The sequence below is a fragment of the Mixophyes fleayi genome, chromosome 10, assembly GCF_038048845.1.
Source record: "Mixophyes fleayi isolate aMixFle1 chromosome 10, aMixFle1.hap1, whole genome shotgun sequence".
In the NCBI taxonomy this organism is placed as follows: domain Eukaryota; kingdom Metazoa; phylum Chordata; class Amphibia; order Anura; family Limnodynastidae; genus Mixophyes; species Mixophyes fleayi.
In genome coordinates, this window is record NC_134411.1 from 26,028,532 (window position 1) to 26,049,614 (window position 21,083).

The window sequence follows — 21,083 nt, forward strand, 5'->3', positions numbered from 1 at the left end:
CCGCACAGTTTCTTGTGACGCTAAACACTAAATTAACAGAGACTAGCCCTCTAGACACCAGGCAGCTTTTCTGACATCGGTCACACTGAACAATGAAACAAACAGGTTTTTATACCTGAAACTCCTCCCACAGCCCTTGCTTGATGGGCAGGTGACGCTCCCACCTTCCCTTTAAGAGGGAGTTCTCATCACCTGCTTCTGTTTGATTGTTCTTACTGCAGGCACATCCTGTTGGCTTGCTGCATGGGAAAAGATACTTCCAAAGCATGAAAGTTAATCAGACTCTATACTTTGATTTACACGTGCAGATCTACTTGAAATTAGGGGTTAACTTCAAATTGTCATGGACGCATACGTGTATAGTTAACTGCTTTGTGAGGATTCACATCACTAGCTCCAGATAACAACTGTCAGATATCTATTCACAATGACGGCTGCTCATTCCTGTAATCAACATTCTAATAAGAACATCAATCTAGCTAACCTCATCTGTACTGCTGCACGTTCCTTACTCTGCAATCAGCCCTTCAGTGAAAAGGTCAGGTCAATCAGAACATTGATCTCACCTGTTTGGTAGAATTGAGGGTTTTCTAAAGGCTCCAAACAATACAAATATTTGCAGCAGCAAAGTTTTGTTTTGGATGCCTCTGCTTGTGCTTTGAAGAAGACTTGTTTTCTTTGTCTGTACATCACACTTCGACGTTCTCTAATGCTTCGACCTCCGCTTCGTCCATTTCTATTCTACCGTCTACAATCCTTGGACTTCAGCTTGTACCTCACTAGCAGTCCCCTCGGGTCTAAGCGACTTCGTTGGACGTGGTGTGTCTCTGACATCATCCCCTGCCAAATGGTTAGTTCCAGGTAGCTGCCAGCACCATAACACCAACCTTCATATGATTTTATTTTCTAGGCTTGTATAACCCCTGGTGCAGATTTCATTATATACCTCATTGTTTTTCTTTTCTAGCTTCCTTCTGTCCGTTTCCCCCATGCATATATATCTTCATGCAGAATTTGTTTTTCCCCTTGTATTCAGAGACCACATTTGAGATGTATCTCAGGACAACTGTATCCAGTACAGAGAACTGTGCATTATTATATAAATACATGTTGTTAAAGCGCAGAAAGATAAAGCAATGCATTTAGTAAATGTTTCAGCAGGGCACATAAAAGCCAATAAATAAGTAATCTAAAGGTTGAGAATGCTTTGAACCTGCAGTATCCAATTTGTGTGGAAGTTTAAAATTCAGGCCAAAATATACTTTTATGTGCTATACTCCAGCTAATAACCAGATAGCCACAATTATATGTGCTCATGCTCAAAACCTGTAAAGATCTGGAATCATGTGTTGCATCTGATTAAATCAAACCCTTCCCAGACTTTTGGTCCAGATAAAGATGTCATTTTAGTAAATCCTCACTGCATGAACTGTTCACATTTCGCTTACACTATACGGCTGTAGCCTCTTATCATCAGAATCCCCAGTCTCTCAGCAAATCTAGTAAAAATGTGATCCTACATATTCAAAGAATGAAGAGATCTTAATGTGGAAACCAAACCAATTAAAAAATCATGGGGGTTGTTAACAAGGACAATTTAATGGAACAGCTTTCCTCAGTAGAGCTGGGTACACACTACAGAAATTTCAACCAACTTTTTATGCCGAGCGATTTTTACATGCGATCGATGGTCCGATCGCTCGGTCCATGGACTGCATACACACTAGCCTTGTTTAGGACGATAATGGGAAGAGCAGATGTCCCTTTAGCGACTTTTTACAGCCATTTTGTTGGGATCAGTGACTGTAATTTCGTACTCACTGTTGTGGATCGGTCGGAAGTTTATACACACTACACAACGGAAACGAGATTGGAACGAAAATATTAAACGGTAGTACCAACCAAATGAGGCGACAATCGTCCATTTGGGCAGACTTTCGACCATCGTGTCACTGCACACAGTGACCCCACTTTTGAACGAGCGGTTGTTGTATGTCGGCTGATTTAGCCGATTATTGGATGAAAACTGTGTAGTGTGTACCCAGCTTAAGGCTACGTACTTCTAGTCAGTGTCATGCCCAATAATCTGAATTTTTTTTTTTTATACATTCAATTTTTATTGGATGTAAAAAAGAGCACAGCCTATGCAAAATGACATGATGAACAGAAGCATAGGCTGTAGATCACATAACAAGATATCACTGATTTACGTTCACGGAAATACGGTATACCTTCAGATTAACAAGCGCAATAATGAGTAATATTTGAAAGAGGCTTATTGCAAGCGCTTTAGTACAGACTAGACCAGTGTTGGCTAACCTGTGACACTCCAGGTGTTGTGAAACTACAAGCCCCAGCATACCCTACCAGCAATAAGCTGCTATATATTGGCAAAGCATGCTGGGACTTGTAGTTTCACAACACCTGGAATGTGACAGGTTAGCCAACACTGGACTAGACTATACTTGCCTACTCTTGAAGGCAGCTGTCCGGGAGTGGGCCAGACCCTGTCAATCTTAGACAATTTCTGCCAATCGCAGCAGGGGGCGGGCCATGATGGTGCGTTTAGCCCAGCCCACACCCTCTTCAACAACGGGGATGGCTGCATCCGGGATGTTTGCTCTTGAGTCTGGGAGAACTCCCACAAATTCGGGAGTCTCCCGGACATGAGATAAAGATAGGTTGGGGTAGAATGGGGAAAGAGGGGGAACGTCAAAGTGGGGATGGAGGGTGATTGGAGTGTAGCCGGGGAAAAAAAATGTATATTATGAATTCAGCTTGTTATTGAAGAGACAGTGGGCTTAGCACTGTGGAGGGATCCAGGAAATCTCATCTATTTCAGAGGGCGTACATTGGGGTTTCCTTGAATCAAGAATTTTATAGATTAAAATGCATCTCTAGTATTAAGGAATACAGATTAAACTGAAAAACAAATTGACGTATGATACATCATATTTTACATACAGTATATATCTGTGAACATTAATCATTATGTAAGACAGCTTGTTTAGTAACCCTTTTAAGGCTGCGCTAGATCCTCTTGCAGGTAATTTATGACGATTATATTGTACACAGCTCTCCTGTCTTCCTATGCATGAGCTGTTTGTGATGACCTGGGCACAATCTGTACATGGGAGAAGTGTGTGTTTGTGGAGACTGAAGGGGGAGGGGGGACCTGCTCTGATGATGGGCTATTAATGTGATCAGCCAGTGGGGAGACAGACAGACTCCATCTCCATTACATCCCTCTGATTCTGCAGACTAGCAAATTGAATTCATCTTCGCTAGTAAAAATAAATAAATGGTGTTTTCGGTGGTTTATGCATGTATTATTGTTATTCTCTGCATGCAATCAGTTTCATTGGCGGTAGTTTATAGCACTGTACTCTAGCATTGCTGAATTATAACATATGAAATGATTATGACTAGAGTACTAATCTGCAAAAATATAAACAATACAAATACTTTTTTAGTTCTTTATTAAGAATCCATTAATTCTTTTGTCCGTTCTTTGTCTTATGTGATTGGATCTAGTTCCAGGTGACGGATCAGATAATAATCAAACTGCTTTTCTATGTGTTTGTTGTGAAAGAATCAATGTATGTGATTGAGCTTGGGAAGGAAAGGTTACAGTCTTAGGGCCTGATTCATTAAGGATCTTAAGTTGAGAAACTTCTTATTTCAGTCTCCTGGACAAAACCATGTTACAATGCAAGGGGTGCAAATTTGTATTCTGTTTTGCACATAAGTTAAATACTGACTGTTTTTTCATGTAGCACACAAATACCAACTTTAAATTTCAGTGTACAAATAAGCTATCAAGTATTTGTGTGCTACATGAAAAACAGTCAGTATTTAACTTATGTGCAAAACAGAATACTAATTTGCACCCCTTGCATTGTAACATGGTTTTGTCCGGGAGACTGAAATAAGAAGTTTCTCAACTTAAGATCCTTAATGAATCAGGCCCTTAGACCGTAAACTGCTGGCATCTTAAACTTTATATCTCGACTTTTATCCACCGCTCTCTGTGTCTGTATGGTGCGGCGATGGAAATAATTAACCCCGTATGTTATAAAACGGCTGTTTTCTTTTCCCCTCCCTGTCACAGCTAACAGGCCGGATGGAAGCAGAGAATAAACAGGTCATTGTCCATGGGGAACAATACGTGAGTGTACGGCTTGTGTGTAAGGGGGGGGGGGGATCTCTGCGTGATGTGGGGTGAGGGAGCGGGGACATTTGGGTAAGTGAACTGGGTCACTGTCAGTTTACAGTCTATGTGGACTGTATCATATATTACAGGATCATCCCTCCCTGCTGGGGGCATAAGAGGTGGACGGAATTTAGGTCAAAATTCTGCTGGTGTCTTCATACTTATTTTTCTTTTAGCAGAATATCTCCGCACATGACCTGTAATTGGTCCTTTTTGGTTTGGACGGGTGACCTCATTGGCTGTTTTGTCTAGGGAAGAGCGATAATCAGGCTACAAAGCAGATTGACGGACGACTTCCTTGCACCTGTTGGCCAGTACACCATGATTTAATGTCCTTCGGCCAGTGGGGTACAGTTTCCCTGCTTGGACTTGGACAACAGCTGGAGAACCGTGTTACCTATGCCTGGTCCGGAAATTCCACTGTACATTAATCCCCACTGTATCCAATTCTGTGTGATTTACGCTACATTTATGGCACAAAGTCTGATGTAATGCTTTTTAAGAAGGATTGATCCTTAGGCAAACGGTTTGGGTTACAAAGTCTCCATTACCGTCTCTTGTGAATTTCAAGGACACATGAAAATGCCTTAAGCTGAGGCACTGCCACGGCTAATGTCAACGGCATTCACACACATTTACATGAGTGGGGTTTAAAGTTGCTTCATGCAGCAGCGTCTCTAATCTTCCTGGCAGGTACAGTTTCCTTTCCTGGAGGTGGTAGGAATTTAAAGGGCAGCGCAGACTCCAGACTATGTTGGTAGTCACTCTTATCGCTCCTAAGCTGATTGTAGGAGAAATTCCACCTCAAGCAGATTAGAAGAAATTCATGTTTGATTATGTAACCTCCGTTCCAGTCTCTTCATACCATGAACCTCTGACTTCTGTGGCCAGGCTTGTGTGGAGTTTGTATGTTCTTCCCCGTGTTTGCATGGGTTTCCTCCAGGTGCTCTGGTTTCCTCCCGCACTCCAAAAACTTACTAGTAGGTTAATTGGCTGCTATCAAAATTGACCCTTGTCTCTCTCTCTCTCTCTGTCTGTGTGTCTGTCTGTATGTTAGGGAATTTAGACTGTAAGCACCAGTGGGGCAGGGACTGATGTGAGTGAGTTCTCTGTACAGCGCTGCGGAATTACTGGTGCTATATAAATAATGATGATGATCATAAGCTGGTACACACTACAGGTTTTTCAGTCAATTATCATGCCAATACCACGATAAACGACTGTTGGGTCCAATATCGCATTCGTTTGTACGCTCCCACGATCACGTTTTATCGTACGAAATCACATCATATCGTTTCATTTGATTTTATAAACTGACTAAGAATATCTATAAATGATGGAACAATGTTGGGCAAATGTAGAAGTGTGTATATATACTTACGATCAGCAGTGTCCATAGATTTCTATAGAGCGTACAGAGACGCAATCTTTTCAGAAGATGGTTATGACAGATAAAGAGCACAGATTTGAAAGTAAATCATGTGTGTACACCATCCTTGCCAACTCTCCCGGAATGTCTGGGAGACTCACGGATTCCGGGTGGGTCTCCGGGATATCCCGGGAGTGTATGGCAGTCTCCCGCATCTGCTCACTTCCTACCAAAGTGGGCAGAATTATGTCCAAAATGTCGTGATTCTCCTGGAATCGCGGCATTTGGCCCCTCCACAATGATGCAATTTTTGGGGTCCTGCCCCCTGTACGCTCAACTCCACCCCGGCAGCTCCCGGACGCCAAGTAGAAGAAGTTTGCATGTGTGCTGCACACATGAATCTGCATGCTCTTCGGGACTTTCTGTTGTTGGTAAATTCAGAAATCCCATCTGCAGTCGTTTTCTGTAGTATATTCCCAGCTTAATACTTATAGTAAGAATTGCCAGTAGATGTTTATTCATAAAGGGCATAAAACACAATATACTAATCCATAAAGTGAGAGTGTGGCCTTGTTCTGTCTTCCAGTCCTGCATCCTCGGGCTTTAAATATGTTTTACCTCTTACGCTTTCGGACACTTACTTTAATTCCCATGGCAACTTTTTACTTTCCTGTCCTCAATTACTTTGATTGCTAAATTCAAAGGCTCTTTCTTCTTATTATTATCCTGTTTGATCTCTGGTGCTTTTGATACAAGCTCTTCACATTACAGTTACTTTCCTTATCAGCACTTGTGATAGTTACATGGATCTCTTCCTACTATATCCATATGACAGATTGGTCTTTTGCTGGACCCAATACCTTCTCCTCATCTGTACCCCGGTGTGTGTGCTTGTGTCCCCGGGGGCAATATACTGGGCCCTCTGATCTACCCTTCTCATTGTACATGTGCTCTCTATATGACTTACTCATGTGATTCGGTTTTGATTTGCCATCTGTATGCTGGTAACATATTTTAATACATTTAATCAAAACTGAAATTGAGTTTTTTTTTTAAAAAAAAATATATATATATTATTACGATCTACGTTTCTTACTGGGAATTCAGGTAACCACATATTGCAAATTGGCTAAAGTCTTTTACTCATTTTTCCCAACTTTGTAGAATTGACAACGTCTCCTCCTCTATCTGAGCTGGCCAAACATGCATCAATTATTTCTTGTTTCTGAACGAACAATTATATTTCTGTGTCGCTACGTCAATATGCAATGAAATCGCACATGTTACGGTCAGATAATTTAGTTTTTGTTGATGTTGTTACATCACACACATTACAACTTTGATCGTACATACCAGAGAAACCTTTCAGCAGTGCGTGTTCAATATATGACCCTTTTATGGATCCCTAATTGTACACTTATAATACACACACTTTAATTAGCTTCAATCCTATTCTCTTGGATGAAAACTTGCCACCAGATCCGATTTGAATAATGCTGGTCTTCAATTGGTTGAATTGGTTCGAATCTCAATGACAGTTGTGTCAATTCTCTGGAATGCAACTTGTGTGGTCAACTTAAGCCCAAATGGAAATCTTATACCCTCATCCTTTTACCCCTTAACTACTTCAGTCTTCTAATGTATCTTTCTCATATTTCTCCCCCACCGGTCATCCTAGTAACCTAAACCCTGTTCCCAGCTAGGATCTCCCTCTCTTTACTGTCTCATGAGTTATATCTCTTTAAGGGTTTCCCATTATTCACCACATTTACCCTCTCTTCGTATACACTCTCCGTTCTAATCTCTCATATATTTTGGGACGTCGCTTTGTTTCCCCCAAAAGTGTCTGCTTTTTCCACCATCCACTTATTCGTCCTGATTCCCCTATCCTTTCCCCTGGTAGAGTCAGTTTACATCAAGGCATTAAATCATAGTTAGTTTGTAATCTTAGACCATGGCTGTCAGCTAACGCTGCCTTCTCTGCACAGCTCCAAGTCCTGGGTGTTAAATGTTAACTGATTGTATCAGGATAGCATTATAACGTTATAATGTGTTGTCAGTATTCCTCATGGTAAAATGACAAAGCCGGCAGCAGGGTCCAGAGCCTGGGAAAAGTCTGGTCTAAAATGTTGTTGTATTGTGACTATATTTGTGTTTATGGTACTTGTAGAATTTGTATCATCCTACCACCAGATACCATAGGCAAACCGATGGGGGGTTTCTAGTGCCTGGAAGCCCCCTCCAAGCCTGGGACACTGTATAATTGAGGTGGCTGGACCCTGCCCCCGCTTCACACGGCTATGCTTGAAAAGGGAGAGCTGCGTGCACCTAACAGTAGTGCACGCAGCATTGCCCATGTATATTATGGGGATAGGAAGAGTTGGAGAGCAGCCAAGCACTGTCTAATATTATAGCCACGCCCCCATGCATGCTGGTCACGCCCACTGGCGGCGTGGTGTGGAAACCCCCCTCTACAAATCCTGTGTTTGCCCCTGGATACTGTAACATTTTAGAATCCAGACATCTCTGTAATGGATCAAGGTTTATATTCATGTATTTGCAAAACCTTTGAAACTAAAAAAATTAAAATGTGTCATTTGCATTCTATGGCTGTTCCCACTTAATGTGAAAAGTCTGTAATAATGTCTGTAAGTAGGTTGACAAGCCTGTCTTTACAGTAATTCCTCCCTTTGCACTGTTTCTTCCACACCCCTAAGGATAACACAGGAGAGAACCAGGTGCATTGACGTTGCAGATAGAAACTGGCGTATGGCGCGTCGGGGGTTAATGATTACCTCTAGAGTATGCTGCTAACAATGTAATAAAACGGAGGCTTGTCAGTAACATTCTGTTTAGAAAAAAATGACTTTAACATTATTGCTGTGTTAAAGGTATAGAGTTCAACAATCTGAGGCTCATTCACATGTGGACGTATTTGCATGCTGAGTGTACGCTGGAAAAGATGTTATAAAAAAAACAAAACAAAACCATACTTGCATTTTAAGATGCTTCCAGATCAAAAACAGTAGAGTTTGCACCAGACGTATGTCAGGAGTAAGAAATAGCTGAATAATAATACTTATACCCCACGATTGCATAGAGATGGGACTTGACAGTGTTGATAGTAAATGTAAAAGTCGCATCACTCTATTTGTACACAATATAGTAATGTAATGAAATGTCAAATACGCAAGAGAATATTATCTTGACCGCTATTAATACATTTAAAAATTTGCATTTTTAATATAAAATGTAAAACATGTGCTGATTACCCCTTTTAACAATTAAATGGGAATCTTCTTTCCTGCAGTATCCAAATGTAAATGACCACTAAGCATACTTGCCAACGCTCCCGTACTGTACAGGAGACTCCTGAAATCCGGGTCAGTCTCCCGAACTCCCAGGAGAGCAGGCAATTCTCCCGATTCCCGTCCGGCTTGCAAATTAAACGGAGGGGGGCGGGGCTTAGTGGCACAGAGTACGCGTCAATGTGGCTCCGTCCCCTATTTTTATTGGCCGAAGAAAGTGATGGTGGCTTTGGGGGCGGGGCTAACAATGCGATTCTTCGAGCCCGCCCCCACACACCCACCCATGCAACATGGTTTTGCCCCGGCGCAAAGTTACTCATTATTTTATGCTTTGCTCTCTTTAATGACTCAGGCCCTCTGTGTGTAAGTCTGCTATTAAAATCTGGATCGACTGTTGTAACTTAAAACCTATTAATTCCATTACTATGAGCTATATATTGTACATAAATGCAAAATTTTGACTTAGAAAGCTACTTGTGAGCCTAGTGACAATTAATTTTGGGGGGTATTTACGCAAATTTTGACTTTTTTTTTATATTTTTGTATTTTATTTATTTATTTATTTTTTAAAGTTTCTTTATTAAAGTTCAAAACAGTACAAGCTACATAATAGTAGTACAACATCAAGAAGTCTGACAAAATAATCAGCCAGAGTACGTTCTTGAAAAGTAATCAATAAAAATTAAACCCTGTATGTGATGACCAGTTTTTGGGTTTAGGAAATAGGGTAGTCAGGGAAAAGAGGAGGGGGAAGGGCAGGGCGTGGCTAAGACCATTAAAGAGAAAGGGGAAAGAAAAGAGGACGAAAAATTTGAAGTTAAATGAAAGGGCAGCGAGCGTAGAAGAAGGATAACAAAGGACCCCAGACTTTATCAAAGAACTTGAGAATACTAGTCATGAATTCCATATGTTGGATGTACCAGACTCTGCTAATGATGGATTTGGGTGTAGGATCGGTAGCTCGTTTCCAGTTAGCAGCAAGCTGACAGGCGACAGCTGAAACTATATTCCGAACAAGTTTTATTCTGATGAGGAGTAGCAGCGGGGACACCCAGGGATAGGAGGAATAATTTAGGTTCTTGGGGACTAGTGAGTTGAATGACAGCGAAGATCAAGTTCTTGACGTCCAACCAGAAACCTGTGAGTTTTTGGGCAATTCGCAAACTTGAAATATTTTATAACTAATTGTTATAAAATAAGCTGAGGAATAATCTGATCGGGTGGAAGATCTTCATTTTGGATTGAAGCGGATTTAAACTTGCATATTGTAATATTGCTATTTAAAGTCTAATGATCTTGCATTATGCCTGTACTGATAATGTCTTTCTGCGCTGACGGATAAGAATTGAAATGTGTGTAAAGCAATAAATTGCTAGTTTTTTTTTTGATTAATGATCTCATGAAATAATAATAAAAATGATAGATGGTAAAGGGTGTGCCTGGGTTATATATAGATGTGAATACGCAGTAATGCACTTGTTGGATGAGAAACAAAAAAAAAAGTTTGCGTGTGATCAACTTACATAAACTTGTAGTGAGCGATCAATACTTAAAGGGCCACTAAACCCATAATGCAAGTTCCCTTATATGAAAGAGCTACTAATCACATTCACAGCTATGTAGGTAAAAGTCACCATAACATTGCGAATCCTCACTTATCTGACGTATTACTTACACTTTTACTAAGCATCAAGGAGCTATGACACAGATAAGGTAGACCATAGTTGCCTACTGGGAGACTCCCGAATTTCCAGGGAGAGCAGGACAACCTCCCGGTTACTAAATTCTTCTATATCAAAGTGGCGGGGGAGGGGGGGGGGGAGATTATGACGCGAATTGTGCATCATTGTGGCTCCACCCCTGTTGTAATTGGCCACAAACTGGAATGGACGTTTAGTGGGTAGGACCAAATGAAGCCCCCGTTGGGCCCCACCCCCAACACGCCCCCCCCCCCCCCCAATCTCCCGGAGTACCTCTTGCCATGAGTATGAGGTAGACGCAGTCCTGCTAGAAGTCTAGGGGGTATATTTGCTAAACTGCGTGTTTGAAAAAGTGGAGATGTTGCCTATAGCAACCAATCAGATTCTAGCTGTCATTTTGTAGAGTGTACTGAATAAATGAGAACTAGAATCTGATTGGTTGCTATAGGCAACATCTCCACTTTTTTATACCTGCAGTTTAGTAAATATACCCCTAGGATTCCTCAGGACAACTGGGAACATAGAAACACTTTATTCTGCTACATTTATCGATCACTATGAAGAAGTAACGTTTCTAACAGCACTAGATAAACTTTATATCCTGTAGATGAACATGTTATCAATTGCTGATGCAGCTAATGTTTTTCGATGAGTGATGTATTGAAAAAGTACAATTCTCTGTGCAATAATTAATGAAATGGGCAATAACCAACCAGAAGTGGGTATTTATCCCGAAGTCTGCTTCCATGCATAGTCCTGGCAATCCACTTAAAACTACTTTAAAATAATCCAAAGTGCTATTTTAAGCTGCTTACTGTTGACAGTGTAAGAGTACCCAGATGTAGATGTGTTCCTATATTGTTACTTTTCCTGTGCAGCTGAATGCAAGCTATTCTGTGTTACCTGCTATTTATCTCGAAGCATAACAAAAAAAATACTAGTGTGCAATAATGGGATTATTCCTGAAAATTGTACATATATATTTGTGAATGTCACTAATACGTCAATTTGTGTTTTAGGATTAATAGCCCTTTAAGCTGCCTGCTTACTATAGATTATGGCATATGTATACTTTTGCTCCATTTCATTTAAATTGCTTCTGTGACTAATAATGTGGGGTGGACTGTCACAGAAATATGGAAGCTTGCAGTGAGCAAATTTAGAATGGAGAGAGCTGATCTGACATTCCAGGGGATTCAAGATAACGACACTCGCTGCCTTCTACAACATATCATTTGTTTGCTGTTAAGTTCCAGTGTAATTGGTCAATGTCACGGCCTTGTACATATTGTGAAATATGCTTGTGGAGAAGAAGCAGGAAACTGAACAACTAAACAACCTGTAAAAAAATTGTGTCATTGGGTTTAATTGGGAAAGTAAAAACATGTTCTTCTAGCAATGCCTAGTGCACAGCTTTCTACAGCTTTACCTGCAGCTGTGATCTTCTGTGCGTGTCGTATAGAATACACCAGTTTTATGATGATTACCTTTTATCTTTTCCTGCCTTTCTTCTGTCACCTGTGGAACAGTTTTCATAAATGTCACTTTTTGCAAAGTAATGTTGCAGGTTCTCCATCAATTCCAATGGAACACTGCCCCTAGTGGCCAAATTAATATGAACCCCGGTATTATAGAATACTGTGTTGATATTTATTAACTGCTATTTCTATAGTGCCCACATAGTACGCAACACTTTATAGAGACTATGTAATCCTTCACATCAGGCCCTGCCCCAATGGAGTTTACAATCTATATTCCCTGCCGTTTGGACACACGCCCACTTACTAGATTTAATGTCAGAAGCCAGTTAACCTAGTAGTAAGCTTTTGTACTACGGGAGGAAAGCAGAGCACCCAAGAGGAAACCCACGTGAACTCGGGGAGATCATGCAAACTCCACACAGTTAGGGCCCTGGTCAGAATCAAACCCATGCCTCCAGCGCTGTGAGCCAGCAATGCTAACCACTCATCTACCTATCAATGATCTTTGGGCAAAACCATTTATAACACATAGGGGGACCCTTCTTTTAATCTGCTCCATCTGCAGTATAAACTCTTTTTTTTTTTTTTTTTTTTTTTTTTTTAACACGTTTATCACCTGGTAATAAATTCAATTAGTGGGTAACATCTGACTAAGTATAGATGAGTATATTCTCATGGCAACACCTGGTCGTCAATATATAGTAATATAATCAGGAGGCAGAATCGGTAGATTCATTTAACACATAGAGATCTCTACAGATCAAAGTAGCAGGTCATGGCTGTAACAGTTTCTGTGCGTGTCGTATAGAATCCACCAAGTTTATGATGACAATCTTTTATCTTTTCCTGACTTTCAGGGTTCTCTAATACCTCGGAGTGTGCATGTGGGCGTAACCACTTCACCTGCGCTGTCAGTGCGTTTGGGGAATGCACGTGTATTCCAGCGCAGTGGCAGTGTGACGGCGACAATGACTGCGGGGATCACAGCGATGAAGATGGCTGCAGTAAGTCAATTATACATACATACATACATACTGTGACAAATATGCCTCTTTGCCACAGTTCCCCTATAAGGGAACTGATAAAAGACAGCTAGTATGCAGCAGCAGGCTGCAGACAGGGTTAAAGGTTCCCTGGGATCCTCTTTGAGCACACACACACATAGGTGTTCCACATGGGTGTGATTGGTTTGCTGTGATTTGTTGTAGTGCTTGGGGTGGAGGATAAAGACACTGTATGTTTGGGTGGGACCACCGATGCCAGTAAGTGGCCGGCTTGCAGACAGGGAAGTAATGTCTAGCCAGATGTAGGTGCTGGGGATTTTTGTGTACTGTTTCTGATAGGATTGCTGAACCAGCGTTGTAACTGTTTTACCATCCTGACAACTGCCAATAAGCAATAAAATGGTTCAGCATACCTGTGTCGGATTCCTGTGTATGCTGTACTTTCTCACAATACGTACGTACGTACATACTTATCTGAGAGGGCTGGTGTGTTAAGCTTTGTGTGACAGTCATGTGTCTTTAGAAGCTGTGTAGTAGATGTATCCATCTCTTTCGCTCCTGGATGATGTGTATAACTTGGCGCTACAGTTTAATTCTGCTCCTTGCTGACAGTGCTTCCCACTTGCTCTCCGCTGGATTTTCACTGTGACAACGGGAAGTGCATCCGTCGCTCGTGGGTGTGCGATGGGGACAACGACTGTGAGGACGATTCTGACGAGCAGGACTGTCGTGAGTACTAATTTGAACTTTGGGGGCCTGACTCATTATGGAAAGTAAGGCAGAAAAAGGAGTAAATGTTCTCCGGCACAAACCATGTTACAATGCAAGGGGTGCAAATTAGTTTATTACTTTGCACATAAGTTAAATACTGATGTTTTTTTTCATCTAGCACACAAATACTTGACAGCTTTATGTTTACACTGAAATTTAAAGTTGATCTAGGACACGCCCTACCCCAACCATAAATCTGTCCCCACTTTTTAAATTGACCTCCCCCTCCAATGCAACATGGTTTTGCCCAGGTGCAAAGTTACTCCTTTTTTATGCTTTTGTTCTCCTTAATGATTCAGGCCCTGGGTGATTAAACCCCAATATGTTTCTGAGCAACATAGAAAAATAGAGCCCATGTATTAGGAAACAGCAGTCCTTATGTGTCCTTTTATGGTGGTCTGCTTGCTTTCTGCAGCTCCCCGAGAATGTGAGGAGGACGAATTTTCCTGTCAGAATGGATACTGTATCCGCAGCCTGTGGCACTGCGATGGGGACAATGATTGTGGAGACAACAGTGATGAGCAGTGTGGTAAGGCCTCATCAGTCTTCATGTACACTATATATAAACCTCAACAGACACATACTGAACAGTCTAAATATCCAGAAGTACAGCGCTAGCGGTCCTTATCTGTAGGAATAGTGAATATGGGATTCTAAATCTAGTTCTTTAAATGTTCTATCGGCTTTCTGCTTTACTCATTAGCAGTGAGCAAACACTTCATCTCCACTGCCCTATATCCCAAGCTTGTATGATTATAGCTTTAGTTACTAAAATATTTTATGGAAGTTGTGGATGGCCAATCAAATATTTACTTATGATTACATTGAATTTTAAAGTACTTAAGGGCTTGTGCGCACACACTTGACGTTTTCTGTGTTTTTCATACGTTATTTTTATGCTATTATTATGTCAAATAATAGTATGAAGTGCTGTTTCCACCATTGCTCTTTGAAATCTTAAGTCTTCATTTGGAATTTTATATCACTGCCACACCTGTTTCTCCTGAATAATGCACCACCAGTAACCCTCAGGGATAATGTTTTCCTGCTTCTGTAACTCTGATTTTACAACTTAGGAATAAGTATGGGGTAGTCTGATGATCTGTAGCCAAATTAAAGGTCTTGGTCTGTAGATTTGCAAAAAAATATCAACGTTGTAATCTGTTGCATTGTTTCGGTTATTTCGCAAAAACGTCTGCGCGCCATTTACAACAATGCATTACCTTTGTCCACTGGAAAATTTAACAGTTGGCAATACACCTGTGCACCTTCTGGTTGCTCTGGAAACTGTGACCTGCTGGGTGGTCTGGAAACTGTGACAGTTATTTGCTGCCCTGCTGGGTGACCTGGAAACTGTGACCGTTATTCTCAGTCACATATATCAGCGTGTGTTGCAGGGACCATGCCCAGCAATGTAACTTCGATAGAAGAAGTTATACATATATTGTAGTGTATAAAGAAATTCTTTAGTTCCTAATACACCTGTATAATCCCAAGCTCTCTCCATACAGATATGAGGAAATGCTCAGAGAAGGAGTTTGGCTGCAATGATGGAAGCTGCATTGCTGAGCACTGGTTTTGTGATGGGGACACAGACTGCAAGGATGGATCGGATGAGGAATCTTGTCGTAAGTACATCCATATGTTCTCCTATCCTGGTTCTTCATGTCTGGGATGATTGGGTTCAGAACCTTTGGAATAGATAGAACTTCAGCTCTGTCCGGCCTCTGATTTGCTCTTTGTGTCTCCAACAGCCTCTGATGTCCCAGCCCCCAGCTGCAGCATGGAAGAGTTTCAATGCGCCTATGGACGCTGCATCCTGGACATTTATCACTGCGATGGTGATGATGACTGTGGAGACTGGTCTGATGAATCTGACTGCTGTGAGTACCATTATTTGTTTCCCAGTCTCCACAGCCTACGGCTAAGTCCTCCCAGCCTCCTCATGTTTTTCTCTTATCTTCACCTTATTCAGTCCATAAAGCAACCCTGACCTTCCACCTTTAATCATCCCTCTACCTGGCTGGTCTTTGCTGTGTTTGTCTACTTCCCTCTCACTCCTCCTTGCTGCAATGTTACACAAATACCTATTAACTTCTTGTTACTTCTCAGCCTCCCATCAGCCTTGCCGCTCAGGAGAATTCATGTGCAACAGTGGCCTGTGTATCAACTCTGGCTGGCGCTGTGACGGAGACGCGGACTGTGACGATCAGTCTGATGAGAGGAACTGCAGTGAGTACTAAAGAGATCCCTTCTTAAAATCTGATCTTCATCAGTTCATTGTCACATTGTTACCATTCAGAATTAACAGTACAAACAACAATTATTATTGGCTGAAGTACAGGTGTTTTGATTCTTCTGTAGTTGTGGTTTTTGTTATTTGGTGTAATGGGAGGTCCTGTTCTATTCACATTCCACAGCGACCTCCGTGTGTACAGCAGACCAGTTCCGCTGCAGTTCAGGCCGCTGTGTACGGCTCTCCTGGAGATGTGATGGGGAAGATGATTGCTCCGACAATAGTGACGAGAAGGGCTGTGAAAAAACAGGTGAGTGGGAATGTGAGACGTCTGGTTAGAGGGAAGGTTGGGTAAGAGGAGAATGTGGAGGTTTGTTTAAGTGGAAAATTAGAATGTGAGGTGTTGGGTTAGAGAGAGAATGTAAGGGGTCAGGTCAGATGGAGAAGTAAATGTGATGGGTTGAGTCAAAATGACCCTCACCCGACACATTTCCCCTTCCTGAGCCGGTGAGGTGGAGAAGGGGAATGTGAGGAAAAGAAGGGGAACGTGAGGGGTCGGATGAGGAGGAAGAAAAGGGGAATGTGAGGGGTCAGATGAGGCAGAGAAGGGGAATGTGAAGGGTCAGGTGAGGAGGAGAAGGGGAATGTGAGGGGTCGGGTGAGGAGGAGGAGGGGAATGTGAGGGGTCAGGTGAGGAGGAGAAGGGGAATGTGAGGGGTCAGGTGAGGAGGAGGAGAAGGGGAATGTGAGGGGTCGGGTGAGGAGGAGAAGGGGAATGTGAGGGGTCAGGTGAGGAAGAGAAGGGGAATGTGAAGGGTCAGGTGAGGAGGAGAAGGGGAATGTGAGGGGTCGGGTGAGGAGGAGAAGGGGAATGTGTGGAGAAGGGGAATGTGAGGGTTCAGGTGAGGAGGAGGAGAAGGGGAATGTGAGGGTTCAGGTGAGGAGGAGGAGAAGGGGAATGTGAGGGGTCGGGTGAGGAGGAGAAGGGGAATGTGAGGGGTCAGGTGAGGAGGAGAAGGGGAATGTGAGGGGTCAGGTGAGGAGGAGGAGGAGAAGGGGAATGTGAGGGGTCAGGTGAGGAGGAGAAGGGGAATGTGAGGGGTCAGGTGAGGAGGAGGAGGAGAAGGGGAATGTGAGGGGTCAGGTGAGGAGGAGGAGAAGGGGAATGTGAGGGGTCAGGTGAGGAGGAGGAGAAGGGGAATGTGAGGGGTCAGGTGAGGAGGAGGAGAAGGGGAATGTGAGGGGTCAGGTGAGGAGGAGGAGAAGGGGAATGTGAGGGGTCAGGTGAGGAGGAGGAGAAGGGGAATGTGAGGGGTCGGGTGAGGAGGAGGAGAAGGGGAATGTGTGGGGTCAGGTGAGGAGGAGGAGAAGGGGAATGTGAGGGGTCAGGTGAGGAGGAGGAGAAGGGGAATGTGAGGGGTCAGGTGAGGAGGAGGAGAAGGGGAATGTGAGGGGTCAGGTGAGGAGGAGAAGGGGAATGTGAGGAGGAGGAGAAGGGGAATGTGAGGGGTCAGGTGAGGAGGAGGAGGAGAAGGGGAATGTGAGGGGTCGGGTGAGGAGGAGAAGGGGAATGGCAAAATGTTAGAGGGAAGAGGAGGATTGAGTTGCCGTGAAGAGTTGAGTAAGAACGTTGTTTATAGTGTATTGGGGGCAAAATAAATAACGTAGTCTTACCAATATGCACCAAGGATTGGTTGTGGAAGGAGCTACATAGATACTGAGGGAACTGCAGACATGAATATTTATTTAATTTCTACATGAACTCATCTTCTGAACTTGCAGCGACAGGATAAAGGCATGCAGGTTATATCTGTGTGCATTCCTTGGTCCTGTTGCTGAAATTGATGGGTATCGTGTCTCACACTCGCACCTGGTACACATATATATGTCTTATGCTGCAGTACATTACACTGTACAGGGATTTCAATAATAACTAGTCTCCTGAGCGCACATAAATATATCTGACTACACTTTGTCACTAATGTTACTTCTCGCCCATGGCAGGAACTCCGCAGTGCGCTCAGGACCAGTTTTTGTGCAGTAATGGCCGCTGTATCGGACAGAGGAAGCTATGCAACGGAGTTAACGATTGTGGTGATGGCAGCGATGAGAGCCCGCAACAAAATTGTCGTTAGTATATATATATTCGTATATATATATATCCCTGGCTTCACTGTGCGCAGGGCTTTTCTTGCCGTAACTCTACAATAATCCCACTTTTTTTCCCCTATCCTCATTTTATTGCTTACATTTCCATCCTTTCGCCACGAATGTATCGGTCACTCCTCAGTTACACCTGTTTCCTTCTCAGGGCCTCGGACTGGAGAAGAGAATTGTAACCACAACAATGGCGGCTGCGCACAGAAGTGCCAGACGGTGCGCGGGTTGGTACAGTGTACGTGTCAGACAGGATACAGACTAATGGAAGACGGACGGTCATGCCAAGGTGAGGTAAACTGGGGAATGTATCGATGGCTGTACTAAACATCTGTATTAGTTGTACCTATTGTTTTAATTGATGCTACTGAAGACTGTGGTACAGTTTTATATTAAAGGAACTGATCAGATGTTGCCATCAAATGGATGTGCCTTTGGCTTCTGTATGATTTCATACTGGGAAATGCTGTCTACAAACAACTTCCTGCTTGTAATGTCAATGTTAAGTGGTTACATGTTGTGATTAATACACTTGGCTGAGCGCTTGTAATTCACAGGCTCCATATAGGATGCTGTATGTCTACTACAATATTTATTTATCTACCAGTTTTGTATCTGTGGACTGTTTCAGGGATTCTGGATAAAATGGTTATTAAACCATCTGTTCATTGTCCTGATGATAGATGAGTTTATTAGGCTCACAGACCACCATTGTATTCCCTGGTAGTGGCTAATTCAAGCTTGCACCACAGTGTTGTCTGAAATGAAAATATGTCTCTTATTTTATAATTATACTGATCTGTTTAATAAAGTGTCAGTCTGCAAATCTAACCACAAACTGTTAATGACAAGTTGGGTGTATGAATTTTGGTTAATTTAGTCTTGTTTGACACTATATCTCTATACCCGTGTAACAGTAGACTCACATCACTACTCTGTGCTCTTCCACTATATAACTCTCAGTCTGTGGCTTCCTGCTGCCTCCATGCCCCTCCTCATATCATGTCACTGCCCCTGTCACATGCAGCCCTGTCCTCACTAACACATCACTCATCTCCTTGATATACTCTGTGCTGCTGGAGGACTCTGCTCCTTCCAATATATATAACTCTCAGTTTGTAGCTTCCTGCTGCCTCCATGCCCCTCCTCATATCATGTCACTGCCCCTGTCACATGCAGCCCTGTCCTCACTAACACATCACTCATCTCCTTGATATACTCTGTGCTGCTGGGGGACCCTGCTCTTTCCACTATATAACTCTGTGGCTTCCTACTTGTATCCATTCTCCTCCTCACATCATGATGTGGACACGTGCAGCCCTGTCCTCGCTGACATAACCACACTAGTGTACAGATCACTCATATGCCTGTAGCCAATTCAATAATTTAAACGTTTCCAGATTGTTCAAACTTCAAAACAAGACCTGTCAGACAAGCAAGAGTTAAAATACAATAAGGTGCTCAGACCCTAGTTAGACACACCTTAAAATAACAGTTATTATGGGAAAAATGAGCCAGGCTATTATAAAATTTGCATCATACATTCACCATCACTCGAGAGAGGAACGGGAACTGGGCCGTATATTTAAACTGAAACGGCTGAGAGACTTCACAGCAGGGAAACATTCAGTGTTTCAGACGCATAATGTGACTTTCCTCTGTGATTCTGATGAATGTTATGTAATGCAACTGAAACGTCGATATAAATCTCAATAAATATATCTATTTTCTTTATTTACTTTCTTATTATTACCATTTGTTTTATTTTGGTTTAATTTGTTATGTACTTAGTTGCCACTTACATTGTGTCATTTAAGTAAGTAAGTGTGTATGACTTCACATAATATTAATCCATTAGAAGTTACTAGAAGACAGTCTGCTCCTTTTTGTCCGTATTGGTATAAATATTTTCAGTTGAAATTCCTCAATGAGTGACGTTTGAGGAGGTAATAAATAAATGTTGCACTATTTTGATTTTGCTCCTGCTCCGTACAGATGTGAACGAGTGTGCGGAGGAAGGGTATTGTAGTCAAGGCTGCAGTAACTCAGAAGGAGGCTTCCAGTGCTTTTGTGAGACGGGATACCAACTGCGGCCGGATAAACGCAGCTGCAAGGCCCTGGGTAAGCTTTCGGATGTTCTCTTGGCGAATGGAACGAGTGAGCCCTTAACCTTGTGCAACCAGGAAGCCATTTTGTGGGTGGGGCCAATATTTATTGGTTCCCTGCTCCTCCTCACCCGACCCCTCACATTCCCCTTCTCCTTCTCCTCACCCGACCCCTCACATTCCCCTTCTCCTCCTCCTCCTCCTCACCCGAACCCTCACATTCCCCTTCTCCTCCTGCTCACCCAAACCCTCACATTCCCCTTCTCCTCCTCCTCCTCCTGCCAACTGGAACCCTCACATTCCCCTTCTCCTCCTCCTCACCCGAACCCTCACATTCCCCTTCTCCTCCTCCTCCTTCTCCTCCTGCCAACTGGAACCCTCACATTCCCCTTCTCCTCACCCGAACCCTCACATTCCCCTCCTCCTCCTCCCACCCGAACCCTCACATTCCCCTTCTCCTCCTCCCCACCCGAACCCTCACATTCCCCTTCTCCTCCTCCTCCTCCTCCTCCAAACCCTCACATTCCCCTTCTCCTCCTCCTCCTCACCCGAACCCTCACATTCCCCTTCTCCTCCTCCTCCTCCTCCTCCTCACCCGAACCCTCACATTCCCCTTCTCCACATTCCCCTTCTCTGGAGCTTATAAATTGCCTAGTACTTGGTAGCATTGTTACTTTATCGGTCTGCAGAATGATCTGTTGGCTTTCTGAGCATGGTATAAAAAACTGAAGTATAAAAA

General features: G+C 42.8%; 1 protein-coding gene across 3 annotated transcripts in view; it reads left to right on the plus strand.

The window, feature by feature from the left end:
* The window catches only part of LRP4 (LDL receptor related protein 4), an 86,074-nt gene that overhangs the window by 46,756 nt on the left and 18,235 nt on the right, over positions 1–21,083 (plus strand). For all 3 annotated transcript variants that reach the window (XM_075188174.1, XM_075188175.1, XM_075188173.1), the window contains exons 2-11: positions 12,929–13,075; positions 13,688–13,804; positions 14,262–14,375; positions 15,358–15,474; positions 15,601–15,729; positions 15,959–16,078; positions 16,267–16,392; positions 18,087–18,212; positions 18,394–18,528; positions 20,235–20,360. In XM_075188174.1, the coding sequence (XP_075044275.1) occupies positions 12,929–13,075; positions 13,688–13,804; positions 14,262–14,375; positions 15,358–15,474; positions 15,601–15,729; positions 15,959–16,078; positions 16,267–16,392; positions 18,087–18,212; positions 18,394–18,528; positions 20,235–20,360 (1,257 nt within the window). The remainder of the gene's footprint in view (positions 1–12,928; positions 13,076–13,687; positions 13,805–14,261; positions 14,376–15,357; positions 15,475–15,600; positions 15,730–15,958; positions 16,079–16,266; positions 16,393–18,086; positions 18,213–18,393; positions 18,529–20,234; positions 20,361–21,083) is intronic.